Source organism: Lycorma delicatula, chromosome 4 (genome assembly GCF_047948215.1).
Source record: "Lycorma delicatula isolate Av1 chromosome 4, ASM4794821v1, whole genome shotgun sequence".
In the NCBI taxonomy this organism is placed as follows: domain Eukaryota; kingdom Metazoa; phylum Arthropoda; class Insecta; order Hemiptera; family Fulgoridae; genus Lycorma; species Lycorma delicatula.
In genome coordinates this window covers 104,714,938-104,736,484 of record NC_134458.1, presented here as the reverse complement: position 1 = coordinate 104,736,484, position 21,547 = coordinate 104,714,938, and the positions used below count along the sequence as shown (strand labels likewise).

Genomic DNA, 21,547 nt, shown 5'->3' with positions numbered 1-21,547 from the left:
ATTTCTATTGGTTTTAAGTTTTTTGCCAACAAAAAACGAATCACAGACCGAACATCACAACTGGCGGGATTTTCGATTGCAGCACACATTTCAAATTTGTATATAAAAAAAAACGGGCAGTGCGGAGATGTTCCCGTTGTCACGGCTGGACGCTGACCGAGGTGCCGAGCACGAGCACACCAATATATACGCGATTGACGTACGCCTGGCGGCGTCAGGTGGAAACGTTCCTTACTTTCTGAATAGCCTCGTAAACAATCTCTTACAGAAAGAGTAATTAATTTGTTGCTCTACACTATTTGCATTATGCATGTAATGCACCTGAGGCACAAAAGGCACCTTTCAGAATCCCCATTTCTGAGAGCAACTATATTCATTATACAGCCAATTCCTGTAAATAGAGTAAAGATGTCCCTTCTGAGGTTGAATATCTCTTGCAGTTATATGGGTTTATAGTTATATGCAGTTTCATTCCTTATTTTCCCCAGTAAGCCTGAGAGTAGATGCTTACTGCTGAATGCTCTACTAGCACTTTACAATATTAGTATTAGTCTGTCTATTTATGATTAGTTAGATGCGCATTATTTAAGTCAAATAGAAATTCTACATTACAAGATTTCTGGAAAAAACTAGGATATTAGTAAATGTGAAATTATAGAAATTGGAGTTTCAATTTTGAATTTAAAAGTATCTGTCATGTCTGTTATGAATCTATTATTAAATGAACATTTCAAATCACTGAAACACCGATGCCACTTATAACAGAAATTGAAATAACACTTTATTGAACTACTTACTGTTAATTTAGAACAGCAGTCAAGGAGATACAACTCCTACTGAAAAGAAGATAAGAAATTTAGGTAAAATAGGAAAAGACCATAAATAATAAAAAATAAAATGAAAATAAATATCCATTATGAATTAGAAAGAAGAGGAGAGAAAGAATAGAAAGGAGAGGAAGATACAATGGGTCACTTATTGTTCAATTTCTCAACATTTTTTTTAAAAGATACAAAAAAATTTAGGGAAGTCGGAAATCAGGGCATCAGAGGAGTTCACACTGAGTATGCAAGTAATCAGAACCCAGTTCTAAAAACCGTAAGATTTATTTTGTTTTAATTGATTAATAAAAATACTGCTCAGATAAAAATAAGTGACTACAAAGAAATAAAGTTGTCTAAAAGTTTTTCTCATATAGAAATTATTTTCAATAATATTAAGACTGGTTAGTTGTTAATAGTCGTTATAATTCATAATATCAAAGGAAGGTGGATGATGTATTATTATCAGACTTGTAAAAGTGTGTAAATTATTTTATTTTCAGATCTGTTTAAAATAATACTATAATGGCTTAGCTTTATTTTATTTATTTTATTTTATTTTTTTATTACATATAAAAATATATGTATTATTATGTATAATAATGACATAATACTTTTAACTACCGTAGAAAATGTTAAAAAATTAAAAGAAAAATTAATGTTTATAATATTATTTAGTAACAAGATAATTTTTAAATGATTTATTTAGGAACATTATTTTCTCAGGAAAAAGTTGAAAAAATGAATGAAATAGGGTTTTTCTAAATAAATATATATATATATGTAACTCAACTTGATCCACTCAAGTGCAGAATTAAGAAATATCTTACTTTATTTTGTTGTTTTTCTACTAGAGTACTTTCCTGGGATCCCACATCATCAGTTGCATTTAAAAAACTTTTTGTATACTTGCAATTTTCTCTATAGTATCTATTTCTGTGTTTAATTTTCTTTGTTATTTTGTGTATAATGGATGGCTCTATTAATCATATTTGTATATATGTTCATTTTATGAGACCAAGGATGATTTGATTTTCTATGAATTGTTGTTTTATTGGCTATAGGTTTTCTGGATACTGAAGTTATAATTTGATTATTGATTATTTCTGTTAATTTCAATACTAACATCTAGAAAATTTATTGTTCTCTTTATATCTGTTTCAAAAATAAATTTTAAATCATTATGATATCAATTGAGTTTATTCAAAATTATGAGGTCTTCATTATTTATGACCGGATCATAAATGACAAAAACACCATCAATATAACGAGTCCATAATAAAACCTTATTTATGTGAGCGATGCCATAACCAATTTTACTCTCAAAATCTTATAAATATTTCTCTGATATAATAGCTGATAAAGAAATTCCATAGGCAAGGTGTTTTCCTGTGTGTAACATTTGTTATTAAATTCAAAGTAATTTTAAATAAATAAGGTAGGATGACACCTTATTCCATTATGCATGCAAAAGCACTTTCGCGAATTTCTCGCATCATCAGTTGCATTAAATTACTTTTACAAATTATTCAGATAAAATTACATATTAAAATTATAATTAAAAATTATTTTTATATTATATTTAAAATTAAAAATTTTAAAGTTAAAATTTAAAAATTCCATACATAAAAATATGATATCAATTACTAAAATTAAATTAAAAATAAAAATAAATAAGTAGTTTAAACAAAATAGAAATGCATGACAGACAGTTATGTAACATTGGCTAGCTAAACCACGTGCATTTTTATTTTATTTAAACTACTTGTTTATTTTCATTTTTAATTTAAATTTAGTAATTATCATCTTTTTATATACGGAATTTTTAACTTTAAAATTTTAAATTTTAATATGTAATTTAATCTGAATAATTTGTAAAAGTAATTTAATGCAACTGATGTGAGAAATTCGCAAAAGTGCTTTTGCATGCATAATGGAATAAGGTAAACATCATCCTACTCTATTTATTAATCTGTACTTCGGTTGATCAAATAAATATAATATATATATATATATATATATATATATATACATTCACATTCTATTGAAACATGAACAAATTTTTAATTAATTTTAATTATTAATTAAAGCTGTTAATTTATTTATCTTTACAGTAACAACAGGCTGATTCCCAATAGTTGTTGTGACAACAGCTCTATCACAACAGCATGTGTTGTGACGATGGTATAATATAATGGCTCATTTCCATTATAGAACTGGTAAATTTGTAATTAATTACTCATTTTACTAATTATTAATTAATTAGTAACTATCACAAAATTGTTGGATCCTTGCAGTGCATATTATAAAGTACTGCAAGAGGATAAAAGTTTTCTCTATGTATTACCAAGCATTTGCATCTACCAGTATGAGTTATGAACATAAACATTTCAACTACTTCAGCAGAATGGAATGTCACCCACTTAAATAATATTAGCCTAATAATACTATTACAGTAAATAGAGTTATTATTAAAATTTATTAATTCTTATACATGAAAAACTTTCACATAAGTTTTATTTTTAACATTGTGTTGCTAAAATTAAAATACATAGGAACTCTCATTAAGTAAACATTACAACTTTCCAAACTACATCATTTTGTTGTTCACATTATGGCAGCTGAAGTAGTTCTGATAACAGGTATATATGTAAATATAGTTTTTAAATATTATTATTAATTAAATATTACTTAATAAAGGCTATAAGTTGATTAATTTAGCTAGATTATTATTTAATTTCTACTTGTTAATATACAGTTTAATTTATTAATTAATAACAAATTTTTCATTTGCATAAAATCAACTGAAATCTTAAAATTAATTTTCAGTTGAATATCATAGCAATATAATAATAAATTATTATCAACAATAAAAAGCACACTTACTGTTTTTTTGCTTCTTGTAAAGTATGAGTGCTTTTGTAGTGATCACTACATCATCAGTTATTATAAAAAAATTGTTGTTAAAAAATTAAACTAGAAAAGAAGTGCATCTTCTACATGTCTTCTACATTAGTTAATTAAATGACCATTAAATGAATTTTTTTTAATATGTGATAAAGTAGCGATCACCACGAAATCACTCTTATACAAAAAACAGCAGGTTTGATTTTTATTATTGATAATAAATTCTTAAAAGTTGATTATATTTTTTTTTCATTTATAAGCCATAAATTTTCCTATATTATGTACATTTTTATCTAAATAATCTATTAATCATTAGTCATCAATGCATGGTAAAAGGAACTGTTCACTTAACTGTCGTCTTGGCTGTGAACAGTTACTAGTATTTTAAATAGCAACTGATGATAATGCTATCAATCTTGAAGCTGATTATCATACATATATATTACCCAAAACAATTCTTCAATGTTAGGTCACTCAGTTTTGGTGCCCCTCACCAAAGAAATGTTTGTTATATTAATTTTTGCTTTATATATATATATATATATATTCCATGAATACAAATGCTGATTTTATGTAAAAGTCTTCTGCAATCAAGAACTCTGCTACAATTGCCTTGAAAAACATAGGGATCAGACTTCAATATTCCAACTTTCAAAAACTATGTGAACAATTACATATTTTGTTACTTGAAAAAATATTTTTTATTAATTAAAATTGCAAAGTTTCTCATACATTTAATAACTGTATAAATTAAACACTCATACAGAATATTAATTTTGTTAATATTCATAAGAAACAAATCTAAAGAAAAATAAAACTCGTTTTTTTAATTTTTTCAAACAAAAATACCAATAAGAAATTTATTATTTTTTTCACCTGATCAATTTTCAGTTGAATTGTGATAAAACCTTAAGGAGATGGGTCATTTTGGCATCACAAAAATCGCTAAGCAGCATATCTCTTGTTGATCAAATCACACATATACAATTGGAAAGGTTTCCATTCTAAAGTCATTTAATCTGATAATATAACTCTGGACTCTTTCAGAAATCTGTAATATTATATTCTCTTATTCTTATACTCTTAGTAATCATATGTTAGTATTCTTATTCTTGGTCTTATAATCTTATATTCTCTGTAATCTATATTTCTGTGGAATATCCATAATCTACCTGTACTTTGCAAAACATTTTTTTAACAAATTTTTGATTTTTTGTAGAATTTTTACTAATATCTCAACTTCAGACTGAATTTCTCTTTCAATTTCCCTTTATATTAAAATTACCATTGGTACTTTTACATACAACAAAACAAATCTGTTTACACGATAAAACTATTCTGTATTTAAACTTGCCTTATTTTATAAAAATACAAATAAGTGCATTATTCAAATCATAATATAATTATACATTACACAGATCATAGCCTCTGTGACACCAAATTTATTAGCTACCTTTGTGCTCTCTTTTGAAATATTACTGAAATTTAAATAATATTGAATGCACATAGTTATTTTATGATAAAAACTCATATTCAAAGGAAAGTAACCATATTCTCTGACAAGATATTAAATTTTAAATATTTCTTTGCAAATTAAGCAGATTAGGTAACTTTTTACTATGGAAGTTCTCATTGGACTAGAACCAGTACTGGTTACCTTATTGTGTAGATATGATAGCCATTAGTCGGGTTAATAGTACAATAATAATAAAGAAACTCAGAAGGTATGAAACATGCATAATATGAGGCCATATTCATTTAAAGCAGTAAGATTGAATCAAATCAAATGAGGAATGCAATAGGATTGCATTTCTATTGCATTCCTCATGAGGTAGGTGTTCATTCAAGGTACGAACACCTACCTCATAAATATGCAGTTATAAAACAAAATTGATATATGATCAACAAGATAAAATGACAATTCATTTTCATTTACATTCAAGTTCATATAACAAAAAGACATTTTCTCTTTGATACTAAAAGGGAGGGATGTTCAGTAATTAACAAGATAAATTGATGTAGAGAAAAAATGGTTCATTCAATGACAATGAAACTTTCTGAGGGTCAAGTTAGCAACCTTGGGAACACATTTAATCAGCTGTTTGATAATAATTTAACTAAACGTAATCTCTTTTGTTGATTTTAGAATGTCAATTCCACTTGAAACACGTACACGGAAGAGCAATGTTCAGTAATAAGATTTTGCTATTAGAAGGTGTGAAACCAACGGAAATTTACTCAACAGTGTTGAAACAATATGGTGAAAAGTGTTTAAACTGCAGTAACGTGTACAAATGGGTGGAACAGTTTGATTCGGGTAGAACTGCATTGGAAGTTCCAACGCAGGAAGTTCCATTCAATTATTCACGACATGCTGAATTATTGCAAAACGTGTTAGAGATGGGTCCCAAGACAGTTGACTCAAGCCCATAATTATGCCCAGATTCTCATTTGTTCCGAGCTCAAAGAATGGTTTAAAACTTTCTGCATGATGAAACGTGAATATATTATTTTGAGTCCGAATCCAAACAGCAAAGTCTTGAGTGGAAACATCTGGATTGGCCCACCAAAAAAAATTCAAAACTCACATGTCATCTGGTAAAGTGATTTTGACAGTCTTCTGGGACTTGCAAATCCCAATTTTTAGTGACTATTCAGAAGAACAACATACCATGAACAACAGTGAGTAATGTTCTAACTTGTTCCAACAGAAAGTGAGACTCACGATAAGGCAAAAATATCAGGGCGCTCTCTCAAAAGGTGTGAATATCTTGCATGACAATGCGCGCCCCACATCACTCAGAGAATGGGAAAAACGGTCGAGAAGTTTGGTTGGAAGGTGTTGCCACATCCTCCTTAAAACCCAGACCTTACCCTGTCTGATTTTCATTTGTTTGTCTTGCTCAGAGACTTTTTATGTGGCAAGACATTCGATGACAACGAAGCAGTCAAAAAAGTGGTACACAAATGGTTCAAACAGCTAGGTAAAGAATTCTATACTGCAGGAATCAGAAAGCTCATAGAACGGTGGGACAAGTGTCTAATTGTTGCTGGAAACTATGTTGAAAAGTTGTGTAAGTTTCATTGTCATTGAATAAATCGCTTTACTCTACATCAATTGGTCTCGTTAATTATTGAATGTCTCTCGTACATTAAAGAGTTGTTTTATACATAAGGATATTACTGTTATATAAGGGTGATTGATGCAAGAGTATGTATAAGGATACTGATATGAGGTGGGCTTTTGACCTGCTTATAATAGACATGATAGATGATTTTGAAACTGGGCACTTTAAATACTCAGGCTTTGTTTGTAGCCTTTGTAGTTGATTGAGTAATTGTTATCAAGTAATGGCTATCAATTACAGTATAATTATTGTATAATTTAAAAAAATAATTTTACTAATTTTAAAAATAGTTTTAGTAGCTACCAGTTTGCCTGTCTCCGTTATGGAGTGATAGAATCTCTGTCTTTCAGCTGAAGGTTCTGGGATTGAATTGTACTCAGGAATGTCATTTTGACATTTTTCATACATGACAAAAATTAATTTTTGTCCATCCAATAGCTGTTATATTGGACGTCAGCCTGTCATTGCTGTGTATATGAAGGTAAATAAATAAATGCTACTTTTCATCATAATTTGCATATTTATTTGTGCAGTAATTAAAAATTTAATCTTCATTGTTATTATTTAGGTGGTAGCGGCTTTTTAGGCCAACATATTGTCAGAGAGCTTCAAAAACATGATTCAACTGTTACAGAAATAAGAATTCTGGATTTGGAACCATATAAAAATAACATGAGTAAGTATTTCTGGTTTACTGCTAAATTTAGATTGTGAAAAATAAAAGTAAAATTTCATTGGTATTTCTAAAAAGTAAAGCATCTATGATAAATATGGTATAAAAAATCATTGCTAACGCAGAAAATATTTGATTAAACACTGTTCAATCAAAGAATATTAATCATCCTTAGATAAAAAAAAAAATCAGTCATATATTAAAATTAACAAATATTTTAGATTATTTGCATCAGTATAACACTTTTCTTCAAGTGGATAACAATGATCTTATAAGTTATTTCTGACAAAGTAGTGGAAATCTTATTAAATATTATATGATAAGCTATTGTAATTCTAGTTTGCTTGAATACCTGCAAACTATTTCTATAGTTTCTCACACTTACTGTTTCAACTCTTATTACATATTACATTTTCATAACATAAGTTTATTCCTGATTTCCTTGCCCCATTAATGATATAGGTTACAGGTTTGCATAATTCAAAATTTTTGTAAGTGGTATTTTAACAGTTATTCATCAGTTAAACTCAAGGATGCACTGATGCTGAAAAACCCATTCCCCGGTACTGCTTTTAGGGAGAAATAAAAAATTGTCCTTTCACATAAAATTTGTTTTAACTTAGTCTACATTTTATTTTAACATTAAGGATTCAGTGTTAATCATATTTCTTAATGAAAGATATTATAACTTCTTTAAATTGTGTGTGACAAATTTGTGGAATGAATGTTCATGTATTAAATATTTTAATGGATATTAAAACTGTTTGATTTGATTCCTTACTATCTTTTGACTTTTTCTTTATTGATATGTTATTAACAAATTATCAGCCTATAAAAATATAACCTAAATTATAAAAATCAGACCACACAAAACTGGTCCTTGTTTTGGGTATCCTTAGGCAAACAGCAACAAAGTAGGTTGTTAAAAATCTAATTCATGAATAAAAACGTTAAACATTTAACATGAAATATAAATTTTGCTTCCAATATTGATTGTATATGAATTTTTCATAACAACACTGTCATGTAGCCAGCTGCCTGTGACTGTGGATCATATTCTTGCAAACTGCTGTAGTACAAAATCTGCTGGAAAATTTATGATTGCATCCCTGGTTAAACTATGAATATCTATATTCATACAGTAATATGTAACACTACTGCAATAAGCAGCATTTCTAATTTATTTGTTAAAAGAACATTGCAAAAATTCTATGGGTACCTTTTTCACTCCTCAGCCATATTCTAAATTGTCAAAATAAGTATTGTCTTTGAAAAAGTAGTTATGTAATTTGAATGTTAAATGAAGGAATAGCTTCAGTTGAAATTGAGATTTGTTCTAGATTTATTGAGATATGTTCACTAATCAATTCATCCATAAACAATATTTCATACATCTTATTTATTTATTTTATTTATTGCAGTTATCTCCTAAACTTCTTTCAAAATTTTATAAAGATTTGTCTATTTTATTTAATAAGTTTTCTGTATTATTTAACTTATAGAAAAATTGATTTATTTTTATTGCTTAAAGAACTGAACAAGATAACATGAAACATTGCCCAATAAATATTATTGTAACGACAAATAAAAACACAATACTTTTTAATAAGGAAACAATGAATTTATAAATTGTTAAAATACAGACTATCCATTACGTATATATAAATTAATTATTAATGGTGCTACCCCAATTCATTGTCTGAACAAAGCCATAGGCCAATTAGATTATTATATTTTAAGTTGATTAGAAATTTAGATTTCTTTGGAATTTAACTTTCACAACATTTATGGTTATATGGAGTTTATTGTAATAATAAGTGCTAGAAATGAAAAGAACATCAACTTTTCAAAGGATTAGAACTCTTGCATGGTCTGTAAAAAATTAACGTCTGCCTAATTAAAATTAATGAATGCTGAAGCTTAAATTAATTTTTATTAGATTTTAATAAGGAGTATCACTTTATGAATGTAAAGAGAATGAAAAATTATCTGCTATGTAGGATTCAGAATATTTAATCTCGAAAATAACCCCAATCGCTTACTTTTGAAAAGTTAGTTTTTGTTAATTTGAGTTTGGGGGCAAGTTTCTAGGATTCAATGTCATAGAATATATAGGAAGAAATGTACCATAATAAACGAAAAGGAATACATCAGCAGATAAATATTTGAGAATAATTTGAGTTTCTTAGCAGAAAAGGAACTTTTTTTACAAATTCAATCTGTTTAGCAAATTTTGGGCAAATGCAAGTCAAGTATAACTCATAACTTCACCAAGTTTTACTTAGGAAATCTCATCAATAACTGCATTAGTTATATAGATATTTCTGATGGATTTGAATTAAGGTTACCAGATAATTATTTTTTTTTATTGAAGTTTTTAAACATTTAATGATTGGATTTACATTAAATATTTTATGGAATTTTTTCATCTAAGGTCTCTCTGAACTACTTATTGGCTCCTTCAGAGAAAAATGTTTTAGCATTGTTGTTCACAGAATCCAACTTAAAAAAGGCTAGAAAATCTCCAAAGTATGTAATAAAATAACACATTCACTCTACGTTTTTTTTGTCATATTTGTGTATATTTAAAGTTCATATTATTTAACTGTAAATAGTATTTATGTGCTATATGTAAAATTTCCATGTAGCAGTTATTTCACTCTGTATCTTGTTTTTATTTGCTAATTTTTAAAATTTTATTCTGTTGTTAATGTAATGACATAAATGTTTCTTATATTTATTTGAGCAATTACGCATCCAATCTGTCTACTTTGATGTGTACTATAACTACTGCAATTTAATTTTTATTCTACTGAATAATTGTATTAATCAGTGTGTTATAACAGTCCTACCAGAAAGTTCACTAAAGAGGAGCCAATAATTAGAATTTTAAAATTCAGCTGACCATTAGGTTAGGTTATATATTTAGGCCAGGGTGTGTAATTTTACTACAATCTCTTTGGTCTTGAATTAACAAGGTTCCTCGGTATTGATAATTATAGTATATTATAAAAATTATTGAAACTTGTATTTTTGTTTAAACAGGACATTCAGAGAATATCCCCATTACAGTATTCATAGGAAATATTGAAAATAAAGATAGTATTAAAGAAGCTTTCAAGAATGTTAATTGTGTTTTTCATTGTGCAGCACTTATTTCTTATGAATTTCCACCAGATGATGATGCTTTAAATAAAACAAATGTTCAAGGTAATAATATATTTTATGATAGATCATACCACAAACCCTTATTTCAATTATTTATACTAATAAAATAAAAATATTATCAGCAATTTTCTTTATTTATTACATATGAAATGCTAAAACTCATATGTGCATTATTTACATTACAATAAAAATGATCTGATTTAAAAAAATAGTTTTGTGTAAATTTCAAACTAGCATCTTTTGTAGATATAAACTGACACATTTTTTTGGGAAAACTAAACAAACATGATTTAAAATTTATTTCAGGTGTAATTTACAAATTTGTTAATACTTTTTATCATTCATCAAACTGTATAAATTTTATCAGATTATTTTTGGTAAATAGCCCACCGGGCTGATCTAGTTGTAAACTCATCATCGCAAATCACTTGTTTACAACAGCTGATTTTTGAAGTCAAAGGTTCTGAGGCTCACATTCTAGTAAAATGTACTTTTATACAGATTTGAATAATAGACAGCAGTTACTGGTGTACTTTGTAGTTGGGGTTCAATTAACCACATATCTCAGGAATGGTCGGCCTGAAGCTGTACAAGGCTACACCTCATTTATATTTCATACATATCATCCTCATCTCATTGGGCCACAAGGAGAGTTACTTATTGTTCACAAGTTGAACAGATGGCAATGTACACATTAGGAATAGCAGATTTTTGCAAAATTTTATTAAAATCTGTACATTTGGTTAGAGATAACTCAGTATTGATGAAGAGTAATTTAACTGACAGTAAGCAGCTTATATTAGTACAAGTACTTAGGTGTGTGTGTGTGCACACATGCAAGTGCACATTCGCATACGCACACACGTGTTCATTCACGTTAACTGCTCATTGTATTGTTAGTTTCTATAAACAAATTATTCGCTCTTTCATTGGCATTTAAGGGAAAAAATAATTGTTAGTCTGTAAATAGAAAAATATTGTATGTTGATTGCAATATTAATTGTATTTTAAATCAAAGAAATTAATTTTAAAAATCATTTATTAAAAAAGTAAGGATTTTTGCTATGCAAATAAAGAATGTGATTATTTACTTTGTACTTATAAAATTAGATTCTGTTCTAACAGTGATTAAAACTAAAATTAAAAACTATTTCTTTAATAATTAATTATCTTGTCAAATATGCATGTCATTAAAAAAAACTATTTTAAAAATAGATTTAATAAACATAAAAATCACACTCATTCATTTATCTCTAAAAATTAATGTATAAATTATAATAAATTTAAAAAAAGTAATAATATATTATAAAAAAATAATATATAATAATTTGAAAAGTCTTCTTGTGATATTTCTTTAGGGGATGACGATGACTGTACGTTTCCCTTTTCTCCCCATCATTAAAAAAAAGTTCATTATGATCAATGAATCTGCTTGAAATTTTTCAAATTTTGTCAACCAATGTAGAAATGCAGATTGTGGGATACTTGTTGCATATCATTCCTGTGATAACTATTAAATGAACATGGTAGAACGGAATTAGATTTTTTATATGAAGTAAATAAATACTGTTTAGTCAATAAATAGCTGGATGCTGGTAAGATCTGAACACTACCACATTCCAAGATTATTTATGAGAATACAATTATAACATAGAAAAATAAAATCAGTTAATTTACCTTATATGCTTAATATTTGTATTTAATACCACTAACAATGTAAATTACAAACCAAACCAAAATTATTAAACAATGCTTTTAAAACCTTCATCATAATGCTTTTTGTTGCCCTTACAGCAGTCACTGCTGACTGTACTGCTGTTTTCATCCTTACATCAGCTGATATTATGGCAGTTTTTTTTTTTTTTTTTTTTTTTTTAAAGCAGGCACATATTTAGAATGTGGTTAAAAATGTATCGAATTTAAAATGTTTCCATTCATTTAGTATTGTTTTCAAGTATTTGTGTATTTAATAATGTTGAATTGTGTTTTTTAAGATATAGTTCTTGTATGAAAAAAAATATTCAAGTTGTCAGTGTTTGTGGATTTTAAATTTTCATCTATAAGATGGTTGGCAAATGTTCATTTTGTATTGGTATTGGGGCCTTTTAAAAAAATTTTGTATTTTTGTTTCAAGTTGCATTCTTTTTGTATTCAGATTAAGGGCCCCATAGAAGATGGCTGGTATCACGGCACTGGAGCCCAAGGGTCTGGGCCCAGATCTCATGTTTTTGTTATACCTTACAATGTACATACATAATAGTTCTGAGTATCTAGTTGAAATTAACTATACTTTAGTAAGAATATACTTTTATTTTAAATATTATCAAATTGAATAACAAACATTGGAAATAGTTGAGCAGCCATCTCTGCAACTAATATAGCTGTTGGATTTTTTTATTTAGACAGATACGTATTTAGAATGTATCCAAAAAGTATGTTGGATTTGTATTGCATCTGCTCATTTAGTATATTGTTTTGTATTTATTTATTTCATAATTTGTAATGAGGACCATTCAATCCATTTTTTAAAATTCATTTACCTTTTTCTGTTATCCTTTGTTTATGTATGTTTGAGTGATGTATTTTGTTCTTTCTATTTAAAAACATTTTAATATTTATTTTATCCAAAGTGTGTCAATGGGTATGCTGTTATTTATTATTTTATTTACTAGCTATTTTATCTATTGAGCTCTGTGTGGTTTTCAACAGTGTATAATGTAGCATATAGCTGTGCACATTGCCTGCAAGAGACAGACTGATAAGATAGGTGGAACAGTTGGATAGTCATTCCTTTACAACAACATCAAGTATAGCTCCGTATACTTGCATAGCATGCAGAGCATTGTCAGAGTTGTTCAGGATAGTTAAGCCAGCCATCAGCCTATGTGCACAGCAATACATTGCCCACTATACCTAGCTCATGCAAATGGAGTTAGCAGCAAACTCCATGACACATTACTACTCAGAATAAATATAAATAAAACAAAAATACATCCCACTAACATACATAAACAAAACTTCAAAGAAAGTAGCACAAATTTAAAAAATAAAGCTACATATAATGAGGCATTTAGAACAAAAATCAAAGCATATCATTATATACATAAAATAGTCACCAAACACAATGCCCCTGAAATATTCAAACTGTTTCCACTGTTGTGCCTCCACAATGTACTACAATGGAAAGCAAGGAAAAAGGACCTCATCATAACACACTTGAATATTATGAAATATATAAGCTCACAAAAAATCCCAATAATATCATAAAAAATGAACAGTCATAATTGAAATCTAACACATTTTGACCAAATTCTAAATTTAAGTCTGTCTAATTCAAAAAACTACCAGCAATTAACATTTGCTAATCCTAAGAAGAAAAAGATGTCCGAGAATGACTGCAAGAGCAATTGAGAACTGAAAGAGAACTTAAAAACTCTTATGATATTTAATAAATTTGATTTATTTTTTCATTTAAAAAACTGATAGTTTAAAATAATTTTTATCATAGTCTTAGACAAAAACATAGAAAACTATTATGGTACATCATGAATTATAATAATAGTAAAAACTAAACTAAAACTTTTTTTATATGTAAATTCATTTTTTTCTGTTTTAGGTACAAAAAACATAATAGAACTTTGTGTTGAGTTTAATATACCACATCTTGTTTTTACAAGTAGTACTGAAATTACTATGACACCATATTCTAGACTTCCCATTGGCCTGTTCTCAGTTGTTGTTAATCAAACTGAAGTTAGAGTGAAAACCCCAGATGACCCATTAAATCTTTTATTTCCAGGTTACCCAGCATCAAAATTAAAAGGAGAACAAATTGTTTTAGCTGCTGATAACACTTATTTAAGAAATGGTATGTATTAGTATAATTATTATTTCATATTATAACAATATATTCTAGCTCAAAATGATATTTCATTACAAACTAATTTATGATTTAAAAAACACATTACCATTCACTAAAAACTGTTATTTAAGCATCGTAAAATGTGAACTCAGGTGTCTGTAATCTTAAATCAACTGTCTCTGAACTCAACTTGAACATGTTTTGTGGTAATTAACCTTGTCATAGATAGTAGAGTTGATAGTGGTGATACTCACACTACAATTTTCACCAACTTCCAAAATTTTGATGCATCTGACCTTGTATAAAATAAAATATTTAATGTGATTTTTCAAAGTGCCAGTCGAAACTTCCACTAGTATTACAATGTGGTGATAATCGGTGACACTTGTTCTGCCCGATTTAAACTGTTTGATTCATTTATAAAAATTTGCATGATTAATATCTTATTGTCATTGTTATAACATTCACATGTGAATTTTGGTCGGTATTACACTTTCAAAGAATAAAATTCTTATCACAGCACACTGTTCTTCTGTGGTACATGTTTCAAATGGTGCCAACATTTTGAAATATGTAAAAGAGGTTATAATAATGAAAATTCTTTTCAAATAGCTGTTCTTTCCTATTTCAGGGGTGCCAATTTGAACGTAGACAGCTTCAGTTTATTCAGTTGAATAGCTTTTCTGCTGTTACCATTTGCCTCTTTAATTGCTGAACAATCCTCATATATATATTTATTTACTTATTTATATATATTCCATTATTGCAATTATTTCAATCACGACTGAGGATGTGGGATCTGCAAAAATACTTTTAATGAAAAATTAAGATACCTTATCTCAATATTCTGTACTAGGTGGTTTATTTAATAGAATTTAATTATAATTTAACAGTACAGAGGAATAGTACGAACCTTAAAAAGATTGATTTCAGTAAAGTGATATATATATATATTTTTTTTTTTTTTGTCGTCAAATGGCTCTGATGGCACCTTAAAACATTATGGTAGCTCTGAGAAGGACTGTTTGAGGTTTTTGGAGTGATGGCCTTGAAAAGAGCTGTTATTGTTTTGTAAGGTAGCCCTGAGAAGAGCTGTTGGGTCCAGAAGCTGATCTTCGGTGATGTCAACTCGGCTGTAGTTGGAGAGTTGTGACTTGTTCATTGGAATCAAACCAAGCTTCCCCTCAGTGGCAGTTGGGTCTCCACTACAGCATGAAAATGGTAGCCCACAGAGTATACCATTATTTATTGATATTGCACTATCAGGTTGGTGTCAGTCGTCTTCCACTGGCATGGCGAAGGCGGGTCTCCCCGAGCAATCCCATACTGGGCCGGCTCTTACTGATCAGCCCGCCATCAGTGCACTTGAAGCCCGGCAATCTAAGGCAGGAAGGTAGAGTGCACACCCAGCGGCTCCCTTGGCAGGCCAGCCAGACCTGCTGCTCTGTCGAGGTTGTTGGTGTCTGCCAGGAGGTGATGGTCAGCCTGTGCTGGCATCAGTCTTTTATAGGCACCTGAGAGTGATCGGGCGCAGCGCCGCTGTAGTGATAGAGTTGCGTGGTCAGCTGGCTTGGTGGGGAGGAATGTGTGTACTAGGCATGTAGGTGGAATCCAAGTACCCCCAACCCCCAACATCTACCAGCTAGCGTCGTGCTTGCGATAGTAAGCACAGCATGTGGCAACAATATATATATTTGCATTTAGTTGTCAACCAACAACTATGTAGAATATCTTAGTGAAATGAGATACATAACAAGTGCTAATGACTCTGCATTTACATTTACAGAAAACATGTTATATAAAATCTAGGACAAGATAAATCAAAAATATTACTTACAACAAAAAAATACATGACAGTAATACATATCAACAAATATATTCATTTAGAGTTGTCAACATTTGCAGAGGAAAAAGTAATTATGTTCCTTTTAAAATCAAAAATGGGTACAAAATATTATATAATCTAACAACAAATCATTTACTTATAAAATGTACAACCTGGAAGTATACTAATTAAATAATAGCGACTGCAATTTAAAACATTACATCAGCAAACCAAGTAGATGGGCATTCACCTATAGGTGCAAAGATTTATATAAATAAAATATCAGAATCAACCTTTTAAAATTAACTCTTGAAAATGAATCACACATATTAAGGGTATCAAACACAACATCCACATTTTTTTCACATTCTGTGTAAAATTCATGAACACAACACAAACAAATAAAATTTAGAAATATTAATTCTGGCAGAGATAACTCACTAAGCAAATATAACATTATCAGATATTGTGTTTGACTGTATACTAAACAAACTCCCTAACCACTTAAACATAAACTCCATTAATAAGAACAAAAGGAAATAATTGTATTTTAGTTCTGAAACGATTATGGAAGCATATTTCTAGCTATTTAGGATGCAAGTCATAATTAACTTATTATTTTATAAATGTATAAACCTCATTTTTTCAAGCTGATCTTGTAATTTTAAATATACTTAACACAAAAAGGATGACATCTTAATATATTGCATTAGATCAATGGTAGTCATTGATGAAAGCTGAATACATTTTAGCTTGTATTAAAAAATTTTAATGTATTTAAAATTTTATTCAGATTGTCTTAATAAAATAATAATAAAATCAACTTCAAAAAATCCTCTAAAAATAACAATATAAAAATGAAACACCTACCACCAGATAAAAATAAAATTTAATTCAGTTAAAACTTCAATAAGTTCAAATGAAAAAGACTGAATTGTATTTCTTTTAGAATCTGTTTTAAAGTAGATTTTACATGTATATATTTTTTATCTATTTATTTTATCTCTAATATTTTAGTTTCAATTTCTATTTAAAGTAGTCAAGACTAACCAAAATTGTACTATAAAATCATTTAGAAGAAACACAAGAGATGAAAATCCTTCTACTGTGATAAATACAGTAAAAGGATGTTAAATAAATAAATTGTTATTCTGATCGGTAAGTAAAGTAAATTATATAGATCATGTCAGGAATGTATGTGTGCTATCTCATGAATCAAAAATGGAATAGCCTTTGCATGTGCCTGGATGGATCAAGGGAGACCGTGGTAAAACCTTGAACAGAGCAGCTCAAAAAATACATTGTTAATTAGAAAATAAAAAATAAATGTTATTAAGTCAGTTTTGATTAGTTTAAAAATTAAACACATACAACAATATAAGGAAAATATATAAATTTATAAGTATGGTTTGATTTATGTTTTAAATTTTATTTATTTTTAAAATATAAATCCTAAAATCAGTGACTGAAGTATATTAGTTCCATTAAAATTATTCACTTAATACTATAATGTATGGAGTAGTAAGTTAGTATAAGAAATAATCTAAAAGAAAATTTTCTAGCAAAAAAAGTAAATTATAAAAAACTTTAATTTTTTCAGGTGGTAAATTAAGAACGGTAGCATTAAGGCCAACATTGATGTATGGGGAAGAAGATTTTAGAATGATGCCATTTATCATGAAAGTGGCTAATAACTTTGAAGGTAGTATTTTTCGGTTAGCTGGACTAGGTGGTAAGCATCAACTTACATATGCTGGTAAGGAAAAAAGTTAATGTATTATTTATGTAAATTGGTTTTTTTAAAAAATTAAATAAATAATAATTAATTTCTTACTTATATTTATTAAGAACTGGGAAATTGGTAAACCAATAATGTTTTGTTCCATTCAAAAGAAATCGTACCATAAACCTATAAATACCAAATGAGTAACTTAAAAATGAACCAGATTGGCTTGAACTGCAGTTATTTGAGGGTTATCTTTAATGCTAGTTGTGTTTTTTTAAATGTCTTATTATCGAGGAAAGCATGCTATAATGGAAGTGTATGTGCATTCTGGATCCTTTCAAGAAATTTGTCAAATATTTGCAGAAGGATTTCCAGATACCATTGTCCAGTAAAGAGTGGCATACACAATTCGCTTAAAAAATATGTTATCTCGACAAGTAAAATATACGTCTTACATTAAGATTCTTCAGGATTTAAATTTGAAACCACATTGGGTAACAACTATGGAAGAATTTAAGAAAACAGACAAAATAAAACGTCTTAATAATTGTGACTGGCTTCCAAAAACATTGTCAATGGACACAATGCTCATTTTATATCAGATAAGGTTTCATTTATCTTAAATTACAGATATATTGGGTGGCTGAAAATCCTCACCAGATATTTAATGTCCATTTCATGATGAGAAAATTTGTATGTGGTGTGCTGTTTCTGGTAATCATTTAGAGGGGCCAATATGTTTTGATCAGACTATCAGTACAGAAATATAACAAAAACATTTTCAAAGAATTCTATGCTTAGTTAACAGATCATGAAAAAAAAGTTTGTCTTCTTTCAATAAGACAGAGCAACATGTCACCCATCAAATGATTCATTAGCACATGTTCATGTGTCTTTTACAAAAGAAAAAACTGTCAGCAGAGAGCGATGGCTTTATGTACAGAAGAATTCCCTATTAGCTGGTTCTGTAGTAATCATTATTAAATTAAATGTTGTATGGTAGTTGTTTTTTAAAAAATAAAATTTTTTGTACTTATGTATTATAACAGTGCCACTATCGTTGGAAGGTTATAACCAGTGCGACTGGTGACAAGTTGAATCACTTCTTATCAGTAAAACAATAAAATAAAAATATTTGTTAAAGTTAACGATGAACTTATAAGTAAAATATGTGCACTTAAAATTTGAGATCTCCTATGTTGTGAAGAGGAAGCTGTTAGATATTTGCAGGTTAGGTTAAGTTAATTTAAATAATTCAATTTCTAGTTTTGTGTTTCTACTTTATTTCTAACAGATTCCTACAGCCATCATAAATTTACAGACCTATTACAAATAATCTTCCACCCATAGTGGCATCATTATAATCCATTAATTCCAAATTTTGTAAATATATAACAATTTTCAACAGTTATATATTAGGATGACTGACAAAAAATTGCACACCATGATTTTCCACTAGGTTAGTGTATTTTATTTGATTTTAAAATAACTTAAAAAATGTTAAAAGTAATTATGATACAGTCATCCTTGGCTCACTGCACCAAGTTTGCTCATAAGAAGTAAATAAAGGAGGCATTAAAAAATTTGTTTCCATTTTATTATCTTTCTTTTTATTCAGCTTTTTTCTCATGAAGAACTCTACATTTTGATCCCCTTTGGCAAACTAGAATATTTAAGAGTCTGTATTTTAATGTTGTTAGTCAAACTCCTTTCAGTCACCATATTTTTAAATTCTTGTTCATTTGAAGTACATTTAATTGAAGATAATTTCAAAATACTTCTAAATAACAATTTGTCAAACACCTAAATTAAAAATATATATATATATTTTTAGAATCTAACAGCAGAATCCAACAATTTTTTCCAAACATACTTTCTACAGTAATCATGGAGTACTGTTTTCAGATAATTACTCCAAATTTGATATCAAATGGACCCATTTTTCAGTTAAAGTTTTTTTTTTTATTTTTACCATATTGGAACAAAAAATGTCAGATACAGAACGCAGATAAGTTTTTACTGATATATACAGATATGTTTTGGTAGTGGCTCTTTAAAAAAATTCCATCAGTTTGCAAAAATAAATCATGAACTTTCAAATTTTCTTTTTAAATTATAAACAACTAACTTGGACTTCCATAGCACCTTTCAAAGATAATTACTTGCACCTTTTTCAGGTGACTAACCAGTTCAACTGGTTAAAGGAGAGTTGATCAGTTCAAATAGTATTATATTTTTGGCACATTCTATGTGATCGTAATTTGTATTCTTTAAAATCTCTCAGAATATTGTTATTATATGCGACCATTTTATGATGTATATTACCATAAAAAATTGAATTAAAAAAATGATGTGAATTAAAAAAAAAACTCTCCCATCATTTTATTATAATTATTATTTTTAATTTATATTTTAATTGTTACAGGTAATGTTGCTTGGGCCCATATATGTGCAAAAAATATACTTCAACAAGATCCTACTAGAATTGCTGGTTTACCTGTTTTTATTAATGATGATTCACCAGTACGTGATATAATTAAATTTTCTCTTAATTTAATAAACAATCCAATTAGTAAAAAGAAACATTATCGTTTATCATGGTGGTATTTGCCAATTTTTATATCGTACATTATTACATCATTTATTGAATTTATTTTTAAACTGATATATCCAAGTGTAATAAGAAAAAGATTACCAGTGGCACCTAAATCTGTTGTTACTTTTCTTGGTTCTATATTACTTTATAGTCGATTACGAGCATCAATTCATTTAAATTATTCCCCAATATATACATATAAAGAAAGTGAAATGAAGTCAGTACAGTTTTATACAAGTGAAAGGTTAAAAAATTATATAAAACCGACCAAGACTCAACAATACTTAGTTTTTCATTGAAGTATGTACTATATTTTACAAACGAATTGTCTGATGGAATGTAAGATAACACTACTTCTTGTGTTAAAAGATTACTTGCTATTGGCTTTCCATGTCCAAATCAAACTTTATTCTTCAAAAAAAAAAAAATACCAGAGAAGTTGCAAAACAATCCTTGGTCTGTTCAAGGCTCTTAAAATCAATGGTATTCAATGGATCTTTGATTTTTCCACAGTCAAAGAATATACTAGTGCTCCAGGCAATAAATTCCATTTTTTATTGTTAGCGTTTCATCTTGATACTCTTAACTGGTTCAATGTCCTCCTACCTACCTACCTACCTCCAGGAACTAATTCTTTAATTACACATTTTATTAAATAGATCATCAGGTTCCAGTTTATCCCAGCAATTAATCATAAGCCCTGTTGAATCCTATCGAAACTGGAGTTACAGGCTGCAGATTCTGACTTCTTAAGTGGAATTATGTAGATTCTCTAAACAACATTGTGGAGATCCAACACAGATAATGGAATATTTTATTACAAACAATCGTTTACTACACT

At 28.4% G+C, this 21,547-nt stretch overlaps 1 protein-coding gene across 1 annotated transcript; it reads left to right on the top strand.

Moving 5' to 3' along the window:
- The first annotated feature begins 3,435 nt into the window (after positions 1 to 3,435).
- Positions 3,436 to 21,005, top strand: LOC142322683 (3 beta-hydroxysteroid dehydrogenase/Delta 5-->4-isomerase type 1). Its single transcript, XM_075361763.1, has 6 exons — positions 3,436 to 3,463; positions 7,425 to 7,532; positions 10,575 to 10,739; positions 14,314 to 14,565; positions 17,985 to 18,140; positions 20,536 to 21,005. The coding sequence occupies exons 1-6, from the start codon at positions 3,436 to 3,438 to the stop codon at positions 21,003 to 21,005; spliced, it is 1,179 nt and encodes a 392-aa protein (XP_075217878.1).
- Positions 21,006 to 21,547: the final 542 nt, after the last annotated feature.

What these genes read in the sequence shown, in the direction of transcription:
- LOC142322683 (XM_075361763.1), top strand. Translation starts at nt 3,436, where the DNA reads ATGGCAGCTGAAGTAGTTCTGATAACAG. An exon ending in ACCATATAAAAATAACATGA is followed by an intron (nt 7,533 to 10,574) that starts GTAAGTATTTCT and finishes TTGTTTAAACAG; the next exon opens with GACATTCAGAGAATATCCCC. An exon ending in TAACACTTATTTAAGAAATG is followed by an intron (nt 14,566 to 17,984) that starts GTATGTATTAGT and finishes TAATTTTTTCAG; the next exon opens with GTGGTAAATTAAGAACGGTA.